At 38.6% G+C, this 21,836-nt stretch overlaps 1 protein-coding gene across 1 annotated transcript in view; it reads left to right on the top strand.

Annotated features, from left to right (window-relative positions):
- Positions 1-21,836, top strand: part of PDE4B (phosphodiesterase 4B) — a 533,173-nt gene that overhangs the window by 901 nt on the left and 510,436 nt on the right. The window contains exon 2 of the mRNA XM_044671593.1: positions 3,571-3,809. Coding sequence (XP_044527528.1) covers positions 3,571-3,809 — 239 coding nt within the window. The remainder of the gene's footprint in view (positions 1-3,570; positions 3,810-21,836) is intronic.

The following is a 21,836-nucleotide window of genomic DNA, read 5'->3' as shown; positions in this document are numbered from 1 at the left end:
CTTCCTTTCCTTCCTTCCTTCCTTCCTTCCTTCCTTCCTTCCTTCCTTCCTTCCTTCCTTCCTTCCTTCCTTCCTTCCTTCTTTCCTTCCTTCTTTCCTTCCTTCTTCCTTCCTTCTTGGCCATTAATGAGGACAGAATGAATCTGGATATTACTGGTACATTATGCAACCAATTATACATAATCAAGTATTACCCAATCTGCCATGGCTCTGTGGGCACTCTCTCCAATGATGTAAATTGAAACTCATCTCTGCGTCTCCTCCGAGGTGATTCTCACCCATCATTTTCTATAAGTTCATCATGATGGGGAGAAGATCCACCACAGATGTTGGGATGCTCTTTATGTTTCCTTCATGCTGACAAGAGACCAGTGGGAATGATGGGGTCTCCTTTGGTGATCCTTCTCTTCTGCCTCATGACCATCAGACCATTTTGGCTTTCTTCGATTCTGCCTTTTGTACCCCTTCTCATGTGTCATTCTTCCTCATGACATGTTGCTGTCCTCTTAAGAGTACCATGCTTGGCCATTGCCTTTGGCTGTTCCTCAGCTTTTCTTCTGTGGAAACCATAATATTGGGTGTCTCCCAGGCCTAGAGAAAATGCCAAGAGCCTTGATATTTCAATGACTGGCCTTTGTTTCAGGGAGAAAGTTGGGAGCATTCAAAGAACTTTGCAATTTCCTGAAAGCAATCTGGCAAGCTCTACCGTCCTGGTCAGTGCTGAGTCCAACTTACTGGCCCATTGGAGTGTCCAGCCCAGTGAATGAAGAGTGTCTAAATAGTCAGAGCATGATATGCAATTAGAGAGAGAATTCATACAGCATATAAATGTATTTATACAATGCAGCCATATATGTATATGAATTTACATGAATACACACGTGTATTGGGTAGACACACATATAAATATGCACATGATATACTATATGTGAACATGGTTGCATATACAATTAAACATGCATATGTGCTGTCTATGTTGCATATGCATATGTGTTACATAAATTCTCTGACTGCATATCACAGTCCCAACAGATAATTCCCTTGATTATACATATATAATACACACACATATACATACTCAAGCAAATGAATCTATATACATATATACAAATGAATTTATATACATATATTCATATGTGTGCATGTGTATATATGTATATATGTATGCACACATATATATTTCTTATTCAGACACTAGAAATTAAATGAATTAGGATTCAATTAAACTAGAATCTTGTGTTCAGAATTTTCATTCTAATGGACAATAGAACCATGTTTTAAGACTTTTTCCCTTAAATCCAAGAATTTGGAAGGAGGTTTTCCCCATGCACAATTGCATTTGTAATGGGATGAAGGGTAGCTTGAGGTAGAGGTCTAAAGAAGGAAAGAGCAAGGCCATGAATTAGAACAGCGATTTCATTGGAACAAGGGGCTCGAAGAAATAGAAGCTCTATCCCAGCATAAATTGGAACCTTTTCTGCCATCTCATGTTCGAGTTACCGAGAACATGGGAAGTTCAATGTGCCCAGTATCCTACAGCCAAGTCGGTTAGAGCTCGAGGTGACCCAACTGTCAGGATAATTCTCGATCTTCTATTCCATCCACTGCTCACTTAGGAGCTTAGAGAAACAACTAAGTGTTTGTAAGGAAGAGGGTTAAAGAAAGGCCACAAAGAGGAGCTTCCTCAAAATGATGTGGATGACTTTGAGAAGTATCACATTTCCATCACTGGAATTCTTCAACTAACTGCTGCCAAAGATGGGATTGCTATAGGAGGAATTAAGACTTTTGGAAAAGCTCGGTCCAGATGACATCTAAGGTCACTTCCAAATCTAAGACACCATTGATTCTAGAAGAAGATATAAGGAAAAATAGGGCACAGAGCTAGAAATGTGCTGCACCAAAAGATGAAATGCTTGGTTGTCCATGACCCCAGCTAGTTCAGCATCTCCCTAGTGTCATCTCTTTAACTTTATCTCTGAAAGCCTGGTGGTAATTTGTGGTGATTGGAATGATGGGGAGAATGTTGCAGAGGTTGATCAAAGGTTGATTAAAAATAAAAGGTACTGAGCCGGAAATGGCTTCCTCCATTCAGAATTCCACTTTGCCCTCAAAATTCACAGTAGAACAATATGGGCCATCAACACAGACCATCATTTAACCTGGTTTCATCCTTGAGAAGGGGCTCCAGTAGCATCTTATGCTCTTTATCATTCCTCTTATCATTCCACAGGGTTTGGAAATCAAGTCATTTGTGATCAAGTGGGAGAGCATGCCAGACTGTCAAACAATACCTCTAGAATGATCTCTTTCTTTCTAGGTTGTAGGAATTGGAAAGATTCCAGAACCTCAGTGAGTTCTAAATTAAATGAAGGGGATTTAAAAAAGAAAGATAGAAACGTTATAACTGCCCTAGGAGTTAGGGAAACCTGAATTCAAATTCTTCTTCTGTTACATATTGGATGCATGACCTTGGGAAAGTCACTTGTTCTCACAATGCCCCTTCCCCCCCCCCCCCCAGTGACTTTCTCAGATTCCAAGTTTTACACCAGTCTCTGGTCTAAATTAGTAGAGGAAATTTCTAGTCTTCTTTTTTTGTGAGAGGTTTGCTTCTAGATTTTTCTTTGATGATTACACTCAGAGTTATTACTTCTAAAAGGACTGTTCATCAGGGTACTGGGGATAGACAGGGTAGATAATCCCCAAATATCCCCAAAGAGTTTGTTTCCACATGGAATACTTTAGCTGATGGATATTTATTATTATTATTAGCAACAGTAAATCCATATTCTGTTTTATAGTTTCCTGAGGCTAATATTAAAATTAATGTTCATTCCCTGAATATATGCCAACTGATGAGTGGTAGAAAGTCTCCCGCAGGCACACTGGGATGCAGAGAGAATTCAGGCTGGGCTTGCAAATTTGCTGGAGATAATTGATAATTAACTCTATTTGATTTAGGCCTACGGTTGCAATTTTCCCTAGAACTGTGTTTATATTGATTATATTTTTATGCATTAAAGTCAGTAGAGATACATACCTGTGTTTTGCAGACATTTTAAAGTCAGGTCAGATGATGGTCTGGTAGAAAGGGTTCTGAATGTGGAACATTTGAACTTTAGATGACCAGAATGAATATGACTATGTTATTCCACTGAGTGAAATAAACAGAATTCAAAGATCAATGTTCATAATGCTCATAATGTATATATAAATGGGAAAATAAGGAAAGGGAGGTCCAGCGTTGAGTAATGGAAAAACCAGTGAAAATCCTAGATAAGACAATGTTAGAGAAACCTCCTCTCTATGACTGTGTGCATAGAATATTTTTTCTTTATATTCTCTTTCTACTCTGCCATGAGGAAAGAAGAATCATCAACTCTATCTTCTCTGGGACCTTCACTGGATTTTCTGTTACTTGGTGTAACTTGGACTTCCTTTGTACGATCTTTCCATTTATGCATCATAACCATTGTTGACACTCATCTTTGGGTTCTCTATATTTCACTCTGAAATATCTGTGGTTTTCACGGTCTCTTTTTTCTTTTCTCTTCCTTCTTTTCATTCCAGAATGTGAAGGATTATTTGGAATGCAGCCTGAGCAAATCGTATAGCTCCTCCAGTAACACCCTAGGAATTGACCTCTGGAGGGGGAGAAGATGCTGCTCTGGGAACCTCCAGTTGCCCCCACTATCTCAGAGACAGTCTGAAAGAGCCCGGACACCTGATGGAGATAGCATCTCCAGACCGACCACTCTACCTTTGCTGACACTTCCAAGCATTGCCATCACTACTGTAAGCCAGGAGAGGTAGGTGGCTTCCAAATTAAATTTCTAGATGAAAATTCAGTTTATCAAGTGTTGTTTCCTAGCCTTGATGCAGGGGTGCCAAGGGCTTTTTACTCTCCTCATTTAAATTATCTCTTCTTTGTGAAACAGTTATTGGCCTTTGGGGAGTGTGGCTCTCTTGTCACTTCACGCTGTCTTTTTAACAGGGAAATTGTTTTTTTGGAAGATAATTGAAAAGAGTTTTGGTTCGAAGAGCGATTTATGTAAACAGGAACCGAGAGAAGTTTTTATGGATGGCAAAAGGCAGGGTTAGTATGTGTTTCATGCATCGGCTATTTCAAACTTCTTTGGCAATATGGATCTTTTATATAAAAGACATGTTTGACCTATAAAACTAAATCTGGTCTAGAATCCCAAACAGAAGAATAACATTTCTGTTCCAGAGAAAATTTTTGTTGTAAGTGCTCATTGCTATTCTATTTATTGAAGAGGCAGAAGGCATATGGTATGGTGGTTAGAGAATTGGCCTTGGAGTCAAGAAGACCTGAGTTCAGATCTTGCCTTTGCCACATACTAGCTGAGTGATCCCGGGCAAATGACTCAGTCTCTTGGTTCTTGAAACAAATTCGCTTAAAGTATGAGTTGTAGAGATGGTGCTGATCTGAATTGGTGGAAGGAGTTTACTATTGCGGGAATTTCCTCCATTGGTGAATTTGAAGGTTGAGTCCCTTTCTTTGTCCTATTCTGCCTGTTATCATCCTTGGTAAGTATTTGTAATGTCTCCTGGAAAGTTTTACTGTGTTGTAAGACGGTCCTGTATCTGGGTGTGACTGATATAGTTGGACATTTTGACCATTGGACTGTCAAAGGGATATTTTGGAAGGTCTAGATTGACTATTGCTATGCACTCGCGTGCGTGTGTGCATGCATGTGTGCATGCATGTGTGTGTGTGTGTGTGTGTTTTGGCAATTCTAGCTTGGCTTAGCAAAAGAATATTTTGGACTATATTATCTATATCGACTCATACAGGAAACCTTTTTGGGATTATAGATTGGTTCATCAGAAGAATATTTTGGAATGTCTGGCTGGGTTCATGTGACATATGTTGGGGATTCTAGATTCATTCAGCAAGGGGATATTTTGGAATATCTCAATTGGCTTGAGGGATTGCTTTCTACTAGATCATGTTTGAAAAATCTATTTAAATCTCCTGATGACAAATAGTATGCAACTTTCTGTTGAGGTTGTGGTGTGTGGGAATGCAGAAATGTACCAGATTGTGCTCTCCATTCTTCTCTCTGTTCACTGTAGAGATTTTCTCAAAGAATTTCTGTGTACCCAGGACTGTGTACTACATAGGTGGAGTTTCACTGTGATAAGACGAATGAATCACTCAGGGAAGTATTTTGGCAGGTAAACTAGTTCAACTCCCATTTTATAGAGAAGAAAACTGAGGACCAGGGAAAGAGAATGACTTGTCCAAGGTCACACAAGTAGTAGGGCAGTAGAGGCAAGACTGATTTCAGTTCTCCTGCTGGCAAATCCAATTCCTTTTCTATTATGGACTGTTGCTCTTAAGTTCTTTTGAAAACACGACTTCTTCACCTTTCAGATAATTTTGAGAAGGGATTGGGAGACATGACATCTCATCTAAACTCCAACATTGAATGATTCAAAAAAATGATAATATTATCATTTAAAAATATTTCTTCATATCATTGTTTTAGAGAGAAAAAATTTGGAAGCTTAATTTTTGCCTAGTGCATCCTTTGAATGAAAATCAAATTCTCTTCAGGCTTGGATTTTATACATTTTTAAAGTAACAAATGTAGTGATATAGTGGATGTGTCTGGTGAATGTTACCATATGCCAAGCTTTTCCTGCAGTGATGAGTATTTGGTTTTTGACTGATAAGAGATTTAAGACAAAGATCCTCGAGAATCTCTGCTTCCACAGTACACACTGTGGAAGAGGCATTTCAAAACTTGTCTGATGATGCGACAAGAGAATCAGATCTTGGTCATCCTTGATTCATGCTGGCTCTTTTCATGATTCAGTTTGAATCCCACTTCAGAGACCTAATAACTGTGTCTAAATGTCTCTGAGCCCCAGTTTTCTCATCTGCAAAATCAGAATAAAAATCACACTCATGTCAGAGATTTGCTACATCAGTTGAGATATGTATATAAAGTATTTGGCAGACATCGGAGTGTCTTATAGGTGTAAGCTAGTACGCTTGTTCATCTTGTTGTCTTTTTTAAAAAATAGAATTCAAATAGAAGGGATAATTGTTATCATTATCATCATCATTACTGAATGGTGGTGGAACAGAACAGATGAAAAGTCAGCCTTGGAGTCTAGAAAACATGGGTTCAAGTCCTTCATTTGACACATGCTGGTTGAATGACCCTAGGCAAGTCACTTAAACTTACATCTCAGCCTACTCAGCAAACTATAATGTATAAATTGATAACTGACATTAAAAATAATAACAATAGTAACTAAAGTAATAGTAAAATAAAAACAGTAACAATAGTAACCTATATTAGTAATAACAACAACAATAATAATAGATAGCATTTATATAGCACATTAAGGTTTAAGTATTTTACAAATTTTATCTTTGCCATGTATCTTGGAGTTAGGTATCATTATTACTGCTATTTCACCAATAAGGAAAACAGAGGTGATTTGGCTAGGATCCCATAGCTAGTAAATGGCTGAATCCAGATTCAAATTCAGGTCCTCATTCTGTCCAATCCATTGCCTTGCTGCCTCTCCTGGTAGAAGGATATCCTCACCAAGAGCTCCTTGTATTGATGAAAACATAGGTTCAGCTAAAAAATGTTATTATTTATATTATTCCATCATTATGGATAAATCATTTTGTTGCAACCGTAGTAGATAATTAAAGCATCTCATAGGAAGGAGCTAGAGATTAATCCATAGCCAATTCTTTTTCCTTGTTTGGACATAGGCATAATCTCAGATTAAGATTCTTAGAGTTTTCCACCAGATTTATATTTAGGGCCCACCATCTGGTCCCTCTGTGGGATTAAATGTGCCTCACAAGCTGGAGATGAGTAAATCTTCACCATTTCAGAAATCAAAGGACTGTATCTTTCCAGACAGTTACTTATGCGATAGTCGGGCAGAGTAACACTAAGTTAAATTACTTAGCAAAACTGGATGGAATTTCCCCAGCTAGGGCTCTTGCAGGTGTTGGCAAGTATTATTTTTCTGCAGCTCAAATAGAAGTGGAGGCTTTAGCAATGATGTCATGCCTGTGTCCTATGTCAGATCACATGAATAAACATTTATTAATCGCCTACTGTGCCAGGTCCAGTGTTCAACACTAGGAATATAAAGGAAGCATGAGAAATAGTGGTGTCATAGTAGATAGAGTGCTAGACTTGGAATCCAGAAGTCTTGGGTTTGGATTTTACCTGTGATCCTGTGCACATTGATGAATCTTTGGATTTTTGTTGGTGTTCAGTTATTTCAGTTATGTTTGACTCTTCATGATCCCATTTGGAATTTTCTTGGAAAAGACACTGGTGTGGTTTGCCATTTCTTTCTCCAGCTCATTTTGCAGATGAAGAAACTAAATCAAACATGGTTAAGTGCCTTGCCCATGAACACACAGCTAGTAAGTGACTGAGGCGGGATTTGAACTCAGGTCTTCCTGATTTCAGATCCAACTCTCTATCCATTGTATTATCTAGCTGCTCAGAATCTCTGTGGATCGCATATAGTTTGCAGTCAGGAGGGACTGTAGTGGCCACTAAGTTCAACTTATCCTTGAAAGAATATCCATTAGAAATTTCCCAACAAGTGATCATTCAATCCCTGCTTGAAGATCTATCTCTTTAAGAAGAGCCTTCCCACTTCTTGAAGCAGCCCATTCCACTTTGGGGCATTTCTTGAGCCTTTAACTACTTTTGGACAACTTTATAAGACAAATATGCCAAATTAAAGATGGGATGTCTACCATTTTTATGTAAGTACCCTACCTAGAGATAAGTCAAGACAGGTAAACGGGATTCCCTCTGGCTTTCTGTGCTTTAATGATATGGGTCACTCAATATTCCTTGAAGAATGCTTAGTATAGCTCAAGTTTATGTACCACGAGGTTTGTGTAAATAGACATTTTTCCCCTTGGACTTCATCTCCCAGAATCCTTTTGTGGTTGCCAAATATGTAAGATTTAAAATGAGTACCCAAATGCTCCAAGTATATTTTGTAAATTTTATTAAAAAGCCTCAGTAAAGAAACAAGCTTCCCAGACAACCCATGTGGGAGAAGAGAGAGAGCAAGGGCAGAGTTACAGCAACTTATAAACAACACAGGAGGACGCAATGTGGACAAAGGGAAAAGGATTCTGGGAGATGAAGTCCAAGGGTTCAAGATTTCTAACTACACAGGTTTCATGAAAAGTCCTAGAGAAGAGAAGACTTACTTCTCATGTGATTGTCTTTAAATGTCTGAACAGCTAGCATGTTAAAATGGGATGACTTATTCTGATTGGTCCCAGAGGACAGAATAAGGAGCAAGCAATGGATGGAAGGCACAAGGAGGCTAATTTAGACTTGATGCTTGGAAAAACAAAACTTCCTAATAATTGGACTGTTCCAAAAGTAGAGATAGTCTGCCTGAGGAGGTGATAGGTTCCCCTTCAAATAAAGATTCCCTAGCTGCTTCTCCGTATGCTGTAGACAGGATTCTTGCCCAGATATGGGTTAAACTAAATAGCCATCCAAGCTGAAATTCAGCAATTTTGAGAAATGGTAGAGTTGGCTTAATAAAACCTCAAGAAAGTTTTTGACCAAATGTTCAAACTGATAACTTCTGTAGAAACACATTCAATCAGACAAGCAAGTTGTTCTTAAAAAGGCAAGGGATAAAAACAGAGTTCCCCTCAAAGTGCATCTGTCCAGACAGCAAGTACTAGAGGGAAGAGGGAAAATTTCAGCCATGCACTCTATTTGAAAGAACATTTGATTGGAAATCAGAGGGAGCCAGGCTTTTTCAATCTGACTCATCATCATTACCACTCACTTGTTCAATGGCTCCTGGGTGCCTGGGAGGGAGAATTCCATAGCCTAGGGCTCTCACTTGAGGAAAAAAAGAGCTACTCTTTCCCACTTGGGCTGATGAGGTTACTTCAATGGCTAACATAGACTTGGTAAGGGAAGAAATACTTTTAGCACTGAGACATCACTAATCAAAGGGGCTTTGCAGTCTATCTCACTGACAATTAGTTGAAATATCAAAGATGTGCTTTCGTATCTGCTTATTGCTTTGAAGTTAAGAGCCCAGTATTGGAACTCCAATTGGACAGAGGCTGTGGTAGCTTTGTCCCTTGTCAGAGGATGGACTGATGTGCTCTGGCTAAGGGTGGCTGATGGCTTTTCAAGGTAAGGAAGGAACCTTTCCGTCTGAGTGAGTGCCAGTGGGTAGTAGAACAGGGTCCTTTCAGGGTCATGTCTTGTGCCAGTTCTCTGGTTTATTAGAGATTCTCCTTTTAAGAAGTATGGCAGCCTAGTCAATTAGTCAATAAGCAGTTATGGAGGGTTTATTGGCACTGGAACAAGAGTAGAACAGAGATGGCAGACACACAGCCTCCTGAGTGAGGCTTCTCAAAATATTCCTGAATCAAATATGCCTATTTTCCAGGAGTGCCATTACCATACTGAACACTGGTCACAGAATAAGCGTGTTTGCCATGAAGAGCCAATCAGGAGCCTGCAGTGAGCCAGAAGTTTTGCTCATTCTCAGACTCCTTTGTGGTGTTCAATGGCTGACCTTGTCCAACAAAAACTCTCTGCAGCTGCCTAAAAAACCTTCAACCAGCCTTATTGCTACCAAATCTCCTGAGGCATCCTGTTTCTGTGTTCCACCTTCCCCTGGAAGAGATTATGCATTTCCCACCCCCAAGTCCTCCCCAAACAACTCCTTATAGTTTGAAAACAGAAATTGTCTCTACCCTACTCCTCTCTGGCTGAGAAGTAGGGATTCTTCCGGTATCCGTGTCTAAACTTGCCCTTTTAATTAATAATCTTTTTAACTCAACTAGGATTCCTCTAGATTTGAGGAATGAGATTTTCATCATTGACAGGCTGGGAGCAGATTATAATGTAATTGGACAATAATTAACAAAACTAATAAAAACAAAATAGATAATATCCGTATGTGATTTTCTTAGTCAACATGCAGTCTTCAGGGATCCTTAAGTAGGGCGTAATGGTCCTTGTCTCTGAGTTTGACACCATTGGTACAGATGGTACGAAGAAAGGCAAAACTGTGGCTATTATTTAAAAATATTCATTTAAAATTATTTATTTGTTTGTTTGTTACATTGACACCCTCAGTTACTCCCTCCCATCCTGCCCATTAGAGAAGGCATCATTTGACCAAAAAAAAAAAAATCTATGCATAAGGAAAGCTCTGACTTACTTATTTCTCTTGATTGCTCCTTTCTGGAGGTGTTATTCTTCAAACAATATTTCTCTTGCTGGGTAGGATGTTCTCTTGGTTCACTCTTTATTGTTTCATGTAGGTCTTGTTGAACAGGTTCTTTTTGGAAAATACTCCTTTTTAATTGTTTTTGATGGTTGTTTTTTTCCATTTACATTGTTGTAGTCATGGTATATTTTGTTCTCCTGGCTCAGCTTACATTCATTTAAAAAAAATCCTTACCTTCCATCTTGGAATCAATACTGTATTGGTTCTAAGGCAGAAGAGTAGGCAATGGGGATGAAGCGACTTGCCCAGGTCACACAGCTAGGAGTGTCTCTGGCCAAATTTGAACCTAGGACCTCCAATCTCTAGGCCTGCCTCTCGATCCACTGAGCCACCCAGCTGCCCCCCTTACTTTTATTTTGTATTGGCTCAGGTAAGCTGCTCTTCCAGGATTCTTTGTTCCTCCTACCATCATTTCTTATTCACTCAGTTGTTTCTCAGTCAAAGGACATCTTTGTTTCTAGTGGTTTGGTATTGTGAAGAGTAATGTTATACATATTGGGTGCCTACTGAGCCTTTCTGTTTTACTAATGATCTCCTTGAGGGATAGATATGGCCAGTAGGAGACTTTCTGGGTCCAGGAATATGGACATTTTAGCTGCTCTTTTTGCATAATTCCACAGTGATTGGACTGACTCACCCACAGCTCCACCAGCAATACCACCCCTGGCATCTTAATGCACGCTCACCTATCTTCTATCTCCTGCTCTGACCTGTCAGTCTTAGGGTGTTGCCTTGTCTCTTCGAAGGTTTCTCTTCTAAACAGGATGGTTCCATTGAGGCACATCTCGGTAGCTCCTTGTCCAAGGCCTCCCTTTGCATTCTAGAGTCCAAGTATGACTTTCTTGTGTTTATTGGTGGCTCTTTTAGCCCAAAGCCCAGGTGGTGGAGGGTGGCCCAAAGAAGGAGGGCTTATCAGACACCAGCAGTTCTTATTGCACCCACAGTCTGTCACAAGTTGACAGCCTGCTGAGGATTTCAATTAAATATTGTCTCCTTCCATACTGCCTTTCATCCGCTGATCTCAAAGCCTGTTTCTGGGATCAAAATAACCACAGATGCTCTGTGCAAATGCCACAAATTCAACCCAAGCTGGCGCAAGGAGAGGATGCTGATGAGATCCACATCTGCTTCCTTTTCCCCAAGCTCTGCCATCCCTTGACATCTCCTGGCGTGGCAGAGTGCTGGTTGGACTTGCTCCCCCACCTCCTCCACTGTCAACTAGCAGAGCCCAAATTCTCTTCAAGAATTTCTGTCCCAGACATGCCGGGGGTGGCATCGAGAAATTCTGTCTTCCTTTGACACCATCACTTGGGTGGTGGCGTGACTCATCGGACTGGCTTCAAGAACCCTTTATTGTTTCTGAGTAATGCTTCTCAGAGCATTGACGTCCATGCTGGTGTTGGGATGGGATCCTGGAGTCATGGGATTTCCGTCTGGGAGGGATCTGAGAGATCTTGCAGTCTGACCCTCAATTATGCAGATATTTCATGCCACCCAGCTAGAATAAAGCAATCAATGACCATTTGTTGAGTACCTACTGTGTGCCAGGCACTGCACTGGACATACAAAAAAGGATAAAGGACAGTCCCTGAGCTTATACTATAATGGAGGAGATGACATACAGACACATATCTACAAAGCAGGCTATATAATGGATAAATATGAAATAGTTGACAGAAGAAAGGCATTAGAAATAAGAGGGTTTGGGGAAGGCTTCCTATAGAAGATGGGATTTTATTTGGGATTTAAAGGAAGCTGGGGAAGTGGGGGGTCAATACAACACAACCCATAATCCTGGGTTGTATGATGTAGAGAATGAAGAAGACTGAGAAGGGGTGGCTAGTTAGTGAGAAAGAGAACCAAGAGAGATTGGGAGGGGGGATCCTAAAAACCCAAAGAGAATAAAGTAACAAATAGGAGAGAGTGATCAACAGTGTTAAAGCCTGCAGAGAGATCAAGCAGAATGAAGACTGAGGGAAGATCATTGTACTTGGCAACTAGGAGATCATCAGTAATTTTGGAGAGCACAGTTGAGTGGGATGATGATGTTGAAAACCAGATTGTAAGGAAGACAAGGAGAGGAGAAAAAAGTGGAAGTCCCCATTGTAGATGACCTATTCAAAAATTTTAGGGACAGAGGACAGAAGAGTAAAAGAATGATCATTATCAGGGATGGAAGAATCAAGCGGCAGACCCAAGATTCAAAACCAGGACCTCAGGCTCCAAATCTTGGCATTCTATTACATCAGCTTGGTTCCTGGGACAAGAGGCTTAGAATTAGAAGAAGCTGGATGAGACCAGGAGGAATTTGAACCCAGATTCTTAGAATTCAGAGTCCTGCAATTCTGAGGGACTCGTGAGAAAAAATGTTCACATCAAAAGAAAGAACTGTGGAAATAAAAACACAGAAGAAAAAAACCTACTTGATCACATGGTTCAATAGGGATATGATTGGGGATGTAGACTCTAAACAATCACCCTAATGCAAATATTAATAATATGGAAATAGGTCTTAATTAATGACACATGTAAAACCCAGTGGAATTGCTTGTTGGCTACGGGAGGAGGGGAGGGAAAGAACATGAATCATGGAACCATGGAAAAATATTCTAAATTAATTAATTAAATAAAATTTTCAAATAAAAATAAAAAGAATTCAGAGTCCTGATCCTTCTACTGCATCTTGTTTCCTTCCTTTCATTTTGCAATGAGATCATTGATTTTGAGTTGGAAAGAATCTCAGGAGCCATTTAGTCCAACTTCCCCATTTCATAGATTATAAAATCAAGGCTCAGAGAGATGAAGTCATTTCTCCACAAGGAAGTGGAAGAGGGAGAAGAAGGAACCTAGGATTGGAATATTCTCTTCTGCCAAACTCAGTTCTCTTTCTAACGTCCCACACTGACTCTTAATCAGTTGAAGAGCTCTATTGAAGTGTTTCCTGATTTCAGAGAAGTTTTTGGTGGCTATTGAAAAGAGGAGAACACTGAGAATCAAAGTTTTGATGAGTGAGGAAAAGAAAATGTAAAATTGAAATGGTATTGATATATAACTCAAATATAGATATGCCATTAAATCAATTAACTATATACACATATAAATAATCATATATATACATATTTGAAAGAGCTTTATAGAACTAGGGTTTATATTTAAAAAATTCCTTTCCTTTAATTTTTGTAGCTTTTTAAAAAATTAATCCTTACCTTCCATCTTAGAATCAATATTGTGTTTTTGTTCCAAGGAAAAAGAGTAGTAAGGACTAGGCAATGGGGTTGAAGTGACTTTCCCAGGGCCACCCAGCTATGCAGTGTCTGAGGCCAGATTTGAACCCTTGATCTCCCATCTTTAGGGCTGGCTTTCAATCTGCTCAGACACCTAGCTACACCTTTTTGTAGCTTTTTAAGAGAAATCCAGTCATAATAATAGCTAGCATTTATATAATACCTACTATGTACCAGGCACTATGCTAAGAGTTTTATAAATACTATTTCATTTGATTCTCATAACAACCCTGCAAAGGTAGGTGCTGTTATCATCCCCAATCCTGTGATGTTCCTACCATTCTTCACAAACATTGTTAAATGCTTTCCTTCCAGGGCCAGGAGCCTGATATTCTTATATTTTATATTTTTACATTTATATTTTATTATTTATATTTTAAAACACATTTAAAATATCTTTTTGTATTTATATTAGGCTTTTCTTATCATTTTCTACTTTTTCAGTTCTGTCTTTTTTTTTCCTTGACTCCCAGACCTTCTCTTATCATCAATAAAAAAACATCTCACGTGTCCTTGAGTCCTTTAGCTTCTTGCCTACGACTTCAGAATTTGGAGACTTGCTTCCTTTCCTAGATTTGGGCTTTTAGCATAAAATGTATCCATATGAATCACCAGAAATGGCTATTAGTCATCTGATTTGTCAAAAGAGCCATCACTGGATTTGAAGTCAGAGTTGAAACTCCATCTTTCACGGGAAGAAGTCCTTGATGACCCCAGCATCCCCAGAAGCATACATCGTCTGTCCACTCACTGGTCCTCTGAAAGCATGCCTTGTCTATGGCACTTCTTGCTCCTTACCATATGCAGATAGCGCCTTACCCAGCAATAGGCAGGATCTACAATATGCCCACAGTTTTTTAGTGTCTTTCACACAGTAGATCTCTAATAAGTGGTAAACAGAATTTCAGGCACTTGTTTGGAATTGGGAATATGGTTCACTTGAGAAATAATGTTATATTTTAAAATAAAATACTTGGAATTATAAAAAAACAGTTACGTTGAAATACGATTATCAGAATATATATATATATATATATATATATATATATATATATATATATTTCATGGATCCCAGATTAAGAAACCCTGCCCTTGCCTCCCATCTCACTAAGAGTTTTTTTTTATCATCTTGGCATGCTATATGGTTGTTTTTATCTGCTTAGCTGTTTATTACTCCTATCACTCTCTTCCTATTCTTATAACTCCAAATCTCTGAAGCCAGTAGGATGGCTCTGCCTTCTAGGCTCATTTGGGAGTAGGGTGCCATCTTGTACCTTCATTTCTTGGCTTTCATTGCTCAAGCAACCCTTTTTTGAGCTTTTTCTAAGAATTTTTCCTATAAATTCAAGGAGAGGCAGAGGAAAGAGTGCTGGTTTTGGAGTCAGAGGTCTAGAGTTCAAATTCTACAGTTTGTCATCATAAACTACCTGTGTGATCTTAGGTAACTTCTGTGGGCCTCAGTTTCCTCTTCTGTATAATGATAATCTCTGTTGCTGCCACTTTGGACTGAATGGCCTTTGAAATCTTCCCAGCTGTAAGCCTATGATTTTATGAATAAAAACACACATATCCCACTCTCTCTCTCCACTTCTTTTGCCTATGAGAGAGACAAGGCTTTAGGGGAATTGTTGAACCCTGAGATTCTAGAGCTTTTGGCTACCCAGAATTTGAAGAGGATGTATTTGGGGGCAGTTCTTAATATGCTTATAGCCAAGTTTCCAGTGGAATACATATTCCCTATTCACAGACTGAGGCCAAACCACAAATCAAATATCAATGTATTTAATTTGCTAGAACAGCAAAGGACTGCTAATAATAGCTGCCATTTACACAATACTTTCAAGGCAGCAGGCTGCTTTTATAGGCACGTGATCTCATTTGAATCTAGTAAGGTTGGTGCTGTAGATATTATTCTTCCCATTTTTACATGTATGGAAACTGAGGTCCAGAGGATTTGGCTAAGTTCTCCACGGATGTGTGGTTAGTCAGTCAGCAGGCATACGTGGTTACTCTGTGCCAAGCACTGTGCTGAAATTTGGGGAATACAAAAAAAGTTAAATGCATGGTTTCTGCCCTTATGGAGATCTTCTAATGGATACAGCTAGGAAGTATCAAAAGTAGAATTTGAACCTAGACCTTCTTGATTTCCAGTTCACGGCTCTAGCCTTTATATAATATTCACTAGAAATTATCAGGCAAATGTAGTAAAGGGATAACAGCCATTCTCCATTCCCTCCTACTCTGTCTCTTTTAATATCTCAAACTGATAAAGCCATTTATAGGGACTGATAGAGAAGTGACAACTTTCAGAGAAAATTATGTAGTGGGGGAAGGAGGGAGTAAAAATCGTTCACAAGGATTGACAGAGTGAGGAAGCATCCCCCCATCCCAGGAAGTCTGGGCTTTGTAGCTATTGTGGAATTGTGTTCATGTCTTTGGGTGCTATCGTGCCCTTGCTGCCTCCAGGGTTCAGAGAATTCTGCTGGGGCTTCAGGGTTTGGGGACACCGCCATGGACTCATGCTGTGTTCCTTCTTCTTTCTGTCCCCCACTCCCTTGTATTGTTCTGGCTTTGGGCAAAGACTATCTTCCCAGGCATAACAGGGGTTCATCTCTCTCAACATGCTTATTTTATTCTTGGCCATTGGCAAGTAGACTCCTTGGATGATGGACTACACCACCCTGCAGTGTGTAACAATTAAAAATGATAAAGGCTGATATCATGAGGAAAACTAATATTTTATTTAGGCCCATGTTGATAGAATAAAGTTGGACCACATGCCTGGCTAAGATCTATTCAAAATGCCCGCCAGTCCATACCTTCTATTTCCTTTGGCTGCTTTGTATGAAAGAGAGTGTCCAATGATCCCCAGGAGTTTTTATATCATCCTCTTATGTCATCACGCTTCCTGTCTGCCTCCATTTTTACAAGAGGAATCATGAGAAATGTATTTTCCAAAGTCCCCTAAACATCCCCAGGAAGTTTGTCATATATCTAAATATCTTAAAGCTCAAATGAGCCCCCAAATACCTCTAAATGGAACCCCAGAACTTATTTAAATAACATATTTCCCCCCGAGATCCGGTAAAAAAGACTGGTCTTTTTTTAGTGGATCTTCTAAACATAGTAAACTTCTAAATTACAAATTGGGGATAAAGGAAAAGACGATAAAAACTAGCCACATTGACAAAAAGCCAACTTGGGGCAGTCCCCTATTGGCATAATAGTGTACATCCAAAACAAATGCATTCAACTCATTTAACTCCCCCTAGTTCAAATCAACTGCACCCCAAAGTTCAAATTTTGATCTTCATGATCCAGTGAAGGCTCTTCAGGTATCTTCATGATGTCTTCACCAAACGGGTTGTTGTCTGGTTTCTGGGGAGATGGCAAATTTCTTATCCTGAAGTTACTTTCAAAAGAATTTAAACTTTTCATTATAGATTATAAAACATACATTTCCTTCTGAGAATTATACATTACTCCCCTGAAATTACTCCTAAAAGAGTTAAAGTTTATTTTTACATTATAGATTTTAATATAGACATTATGATTATAAAAAAAAATCTTAACACACACACACCCTGAGGAAAATCTAAATAACCCATTTCTCCCCTGAAGAGGGTACCTCAGGTCAGCTAAAGATGCATGGCTGAGTCATGGGGTTGTATGAAATCAATTGGCAAAAGAAATAATAAAAAAAATAAAATCCAAATAAAAGAGGAAAAATTAACTTGTGAATGAAATGTAAAATGTGCAAAAATGTAAAGAAAAATAAACTTATAACAGGTCCTTGAATCAAGGCTCAATAAAAGTGATTTAAGCAGTTTGCAATTACCCATTCAGGAGCCATTGACTACAGAAAGTTGCCATTCTCTATATAAGAGAAATAATATGTCTTTCCCTGGTCTGGCTTTGTCTGCACCTTCTCAGGGAATGAACCATAATGACAGCCAATCTTAGGTGCTTTTCTGGCAGTGTAGTTCGAAGAGTCCTACGTCTTAACATATGTTTAGCATTGCAACTTCGAGTCTTACACTGAGTTCAGGTCCTTAGTATTGGAGTGGGAGTTCCTCAATCCCACCTCTATTTGTATGGTCTTTTTTTGACCTTGTGATCCTTGGCACTTAGCAGATTCTCAGTCAGTCTCCATGACCTCGTGGCTCTTTGGCACTTCTTAATCTCTCTTGTGTTCCCTTCAAATTAGACAGAGGCATTAAATCACAGTCCCATAATATATACCAATAATTTGCAGGTTACCATAGTCTCAGGCTTTTCAGGTATTCATTAATATTATAGTAAATATATATTTGCATTAAGCTTATATCACTGTAAAATAAAAAAAAAGAATTAACAATGATTATATTTATACTTTCAGTACAAAATGAGAAAAAAGGAAAAAAAGTCAATTGCTCTAATTAAAAAAAATAAAAGGAAAAGCAATAAGAAAATTTAAAATTTAGGGAAAAATACATGCTCTCAAGGATAATAAATCAAGAAAAGAACACATATTACATTGCACATGTAAGGAAGAAAAATAAAAGAATGTTTTAAAAATAAAAAAAATATACAGCTTAGAACTAGTGAAAGATTTTTCACCCAAAAATGAGATTCTTTTCCTGTAAGCCTTTGCATGAACTGTGAGTGTAAATGTGTTTTACAAAATAGCAGATTCACAATGCACATTCAAATAAAGTACCATCATTTCTAATAACACATTTAAAGACAATAGTAAACAACCCATTATTATAATCACTTGCTATGATGTTAAAAAATATTGTATATTTGTTACAGATTCAAACCTTGGCTAAGATATTTTCTCAACAAATTCCGTTTCTGCCTCCATAGCAATTGTGGGGCAGAGTCTAAAAAGAATTCTGATAAAAAAAAATTCTGGGTCTAAATTATCCTTAAGAATGCTAGATCCTTCTGATAGAAAAGCAGGCTAAGATATATAGACTAACACAAGTATACGGGAACTCTCTTGGCTTCCTGTTTAAAAAAAAATTATATATATATATATATATATATATGTGTGTGTGTGTGTGTGTGTGTGTGTGTGTGTGTGTGTATATATATATGACAATAATTTCTTCACAATAAAATATATAAAACCTTATCCTTTAAGACAACAATTCTTTAAAATAAATATATAAAAACTTTATCATTCATACAGAAGGGACTAGGCATCTAAAGTAAAATTTAAAACCTCTTATAAAATTACAATTTAAATTCTCAAGGCATCAAAATCTCTGAGGTTGTACACAATTATCAAGACAGAATAAAAGTTTAAGACATGTGATCCTATAGTTGAGATGGCAAATCCAGTATACATAAGGCAATTCACAACTTTAAAATGTGTAAGATGTTCATAAATGGTACATATAACAGAATTTTGTATTGATGCAGTAAAAAAATGAAACCTTAAAGAAATTAGGAAATACAATATGAGTAACAGATAATAAGCTATACAGTCAAAAATCTCTTTCACCAGTTCTAATAGATTTATTCACTATTTGGGAGTTACAATAAAATCATAAACAGAATTAATCTAGCAGGCAAAACTTCATTAGCTTAAACTAATTCAGTGCAACGGAAAAATCAACAAAAAACCCCGACAAAATTAATTCACAAAACTAATCAACAAAGTACAGTAAGATACAGAGTCTTTTTAAAACAGAAATAAAACCCATTCAGTTATGAGGTTTTAAAATCCACCTCTGGCCCAAATTCAAGGTCCGAATTCGAGGTCCTTATAACCACCCTCTGCTCTGAGCATACGGGTTTTAAAGTTCAAAGTTCTCCTGAGTTTCAAGTTTGAAATAATCGCAAGAAAGTTTGCCATTTTACTTCCTGTTTGAAGAGTAAACACTAGAGCCCACTAGAAGCCAACGTAGAGGGCAGAAGGTAGCAAGAGAAGCTTTTTTCCAATTAAAAGTTATTAATGTCTACGAGAAAGAAGGGAATACTTCCCAAATCTGAAGCGGCAGCAGCTGAAGCAGTCTCTGAAGTCAGGGCAGGGCAGTAGTGGAAGTGGTGGCCGGGGGTCTGCACTGGGGGGCTCTGGAATCAGCAGGCAGTCCAGTGAGGAAGGAACGATTAACAAAAGTTAAGTGCCGGCTCTGGGCACTCAGGAATCCAGGAAAGCCAGGGGGGTTCTGGCAGAAGCGACCCAAATTCCCTGAAGCAGCTTCCGAGATAAGTGGCAGGCAAACTGCTATCCGCAAAAACATGACATTTAAAGCTATTTTTTTCCTTTTGAAACATTGCTCAAAAGAGCTGAGCAAAGAGGCCAAAAAGAAAATCACAAAGCCGGCAGAAGCATGTCTATAGCTTTGGAGAGGATTCTAAATGCTCTCAGGCTATCCGAAAAAATCGAGAGTTACGTTTCCAATGTGGTTGCCAAAAATGTAACGATTACAAATGATAAAGGCTGATATTATGAGGAAAACTAATATTTTATTTAGGCCCATGTTGATAGAATAAAGTCGGACCACTTACCTGGCTAAGATCTATTCAAACTGCCCGCCAGGCCATACCTTCTATTTCCTTTGGCTGCTTCGTACGAAAGAGAGCATCCAATGATCCCCAGGAGTTTTTATATCATCCTCTTATGTCATCACACTTCCTGTCTGCCTCCAGTTTTACAAGAGGAATCATGGGAAATGTATTTTCCAAAGTCCCCTCAGCGTCCACAGGAAGTTTGTCATATATCTACATATCTTAAGGCTCAAATGAGCCCCAAAATACCTCTAAATGGAACCCCAGAACTTATTTAAATAATACAAGTGGGCATCAGGGCTTCTTCCCCACAGTTCTTCTTCTTCAAGCCTAGCATACACCTGACACCACTGCAATAGGCAACAATTTCACAGCATTCTCACATCCTCAGGCTCCCCCCAGAAAAGAGTGGCATTTTGGGATCATAGATTTAGACCGCTAAATGGGATCAGAGACTGTCTAATCCAACCCCACAACCCACCACTTGGAAGTTGACAAAATCAAGGACACGGTTGTTCGGTGACTTTGCCAATGATCACGCAGGTAATATATGTCAGATGTAGGTTTGGAACTCACACCCTCTGACTTCAGGGCAATGTTCATTCCAAGGTATCATGCTGTCTCCTTTGTCTTAGCCTTCATTCTTTTCTCTTTTTTACATTTCTACAGAAAATGAGTCTGAGACTATCTCAGGCATTTTGGCAGAGAAACTAGGATTGGAACTTCTGTGTGAGGGGTGAGAAGGCAGACTAGAATTTGGGGGCTTCAAGAAAAGGAACATTAGGCAGGAATAATGGGTATCATCATCATCTTGTCAGGCTCTGTGCTAATTGTCTTTTATAAATATTAGCTCCTGTGGCCTCACAATAACCCTGAAAGGGAGGTACTATTATTTGAAGCAGAAGGGATTAAATGACTTGCCCAGGATCAAGTACTTGAGGTCAGATTTGAATTCATGTCTTCCTGATTTCAGACCCAAACTCTATCGACTGTACCATCCAGTTGCCCAAGAAATAGCTGTAATTGTTCTGTTTCTGGTGTATAATTCTTCTTTGTAAATTTTGTTTTCTTTTCGGTAGTGGACTGGGATGGGAGAGAATGTTTAGTCCTCCATTTTGTTGGTTATATGTCATAGAAGAGAAATATAAATGTGATGAAATAAAATCATCCTTAAAAATGCTGAATATACATAATAGAGAAGCCTGGGGAGACTTCTATTAACTGATGTATTGTGAAACTAACAGAACTTGGAAAATAATACATGCAGTGACTTCAGCACTGTAAATGGAAAGAATACCATTAATCTAAAATTTGAAATTGAATTCTGTGATGGTCCCATGAATCAGCTTGGCCTCAAAGAAGAGATACAATAATAGCCCTTGTTCTCCATTCTTTGCAATGGGAGCATGGGGGAATGCACATAGCATTGTATTTGTATTGATTTGGTGTGCTGGACTCTATTTCCATTCTCTTTTTTCATTCTTTGTTATAAGTTATGGCTTTCTGAGAGAAGGAAGGATAGTTGGAGAATGGAAGGTGATGTGAAAAACAAAAGAATGAAAAATGAAAATCAAAGACATGTCGAGATTTAAGGAAGAGCGAGGAACAGAGGATGAATGCAAATGTATTATTTGGACCTTGAAGAATAGTAGCAGGAGGAACATGAGAAGGAAAATATGGCAAAAAGGCATTTTTTTCCATATTGGGAGAAAGCATTTTTGAGGATGAAAGGTGGAA

The sequence above is a fragment of the Gracilinanus agilis genome, chromosome 4 (genome assembly GCF_016433145.1).
Source record: "Gracilinanus agilis isolate LMUSP501 chromosome 4, AgileGrace, whole genome shotgun sequence".
NCBI lineage: Eukaryota > Metazoa > Chordata > Mammalia > Didelphimorphia > Didelphidae > Gracilinanus > Gracilinanus agilis.
This window is presented reverse-complemented; position numbering and strand designations above follow the sequence as displayed.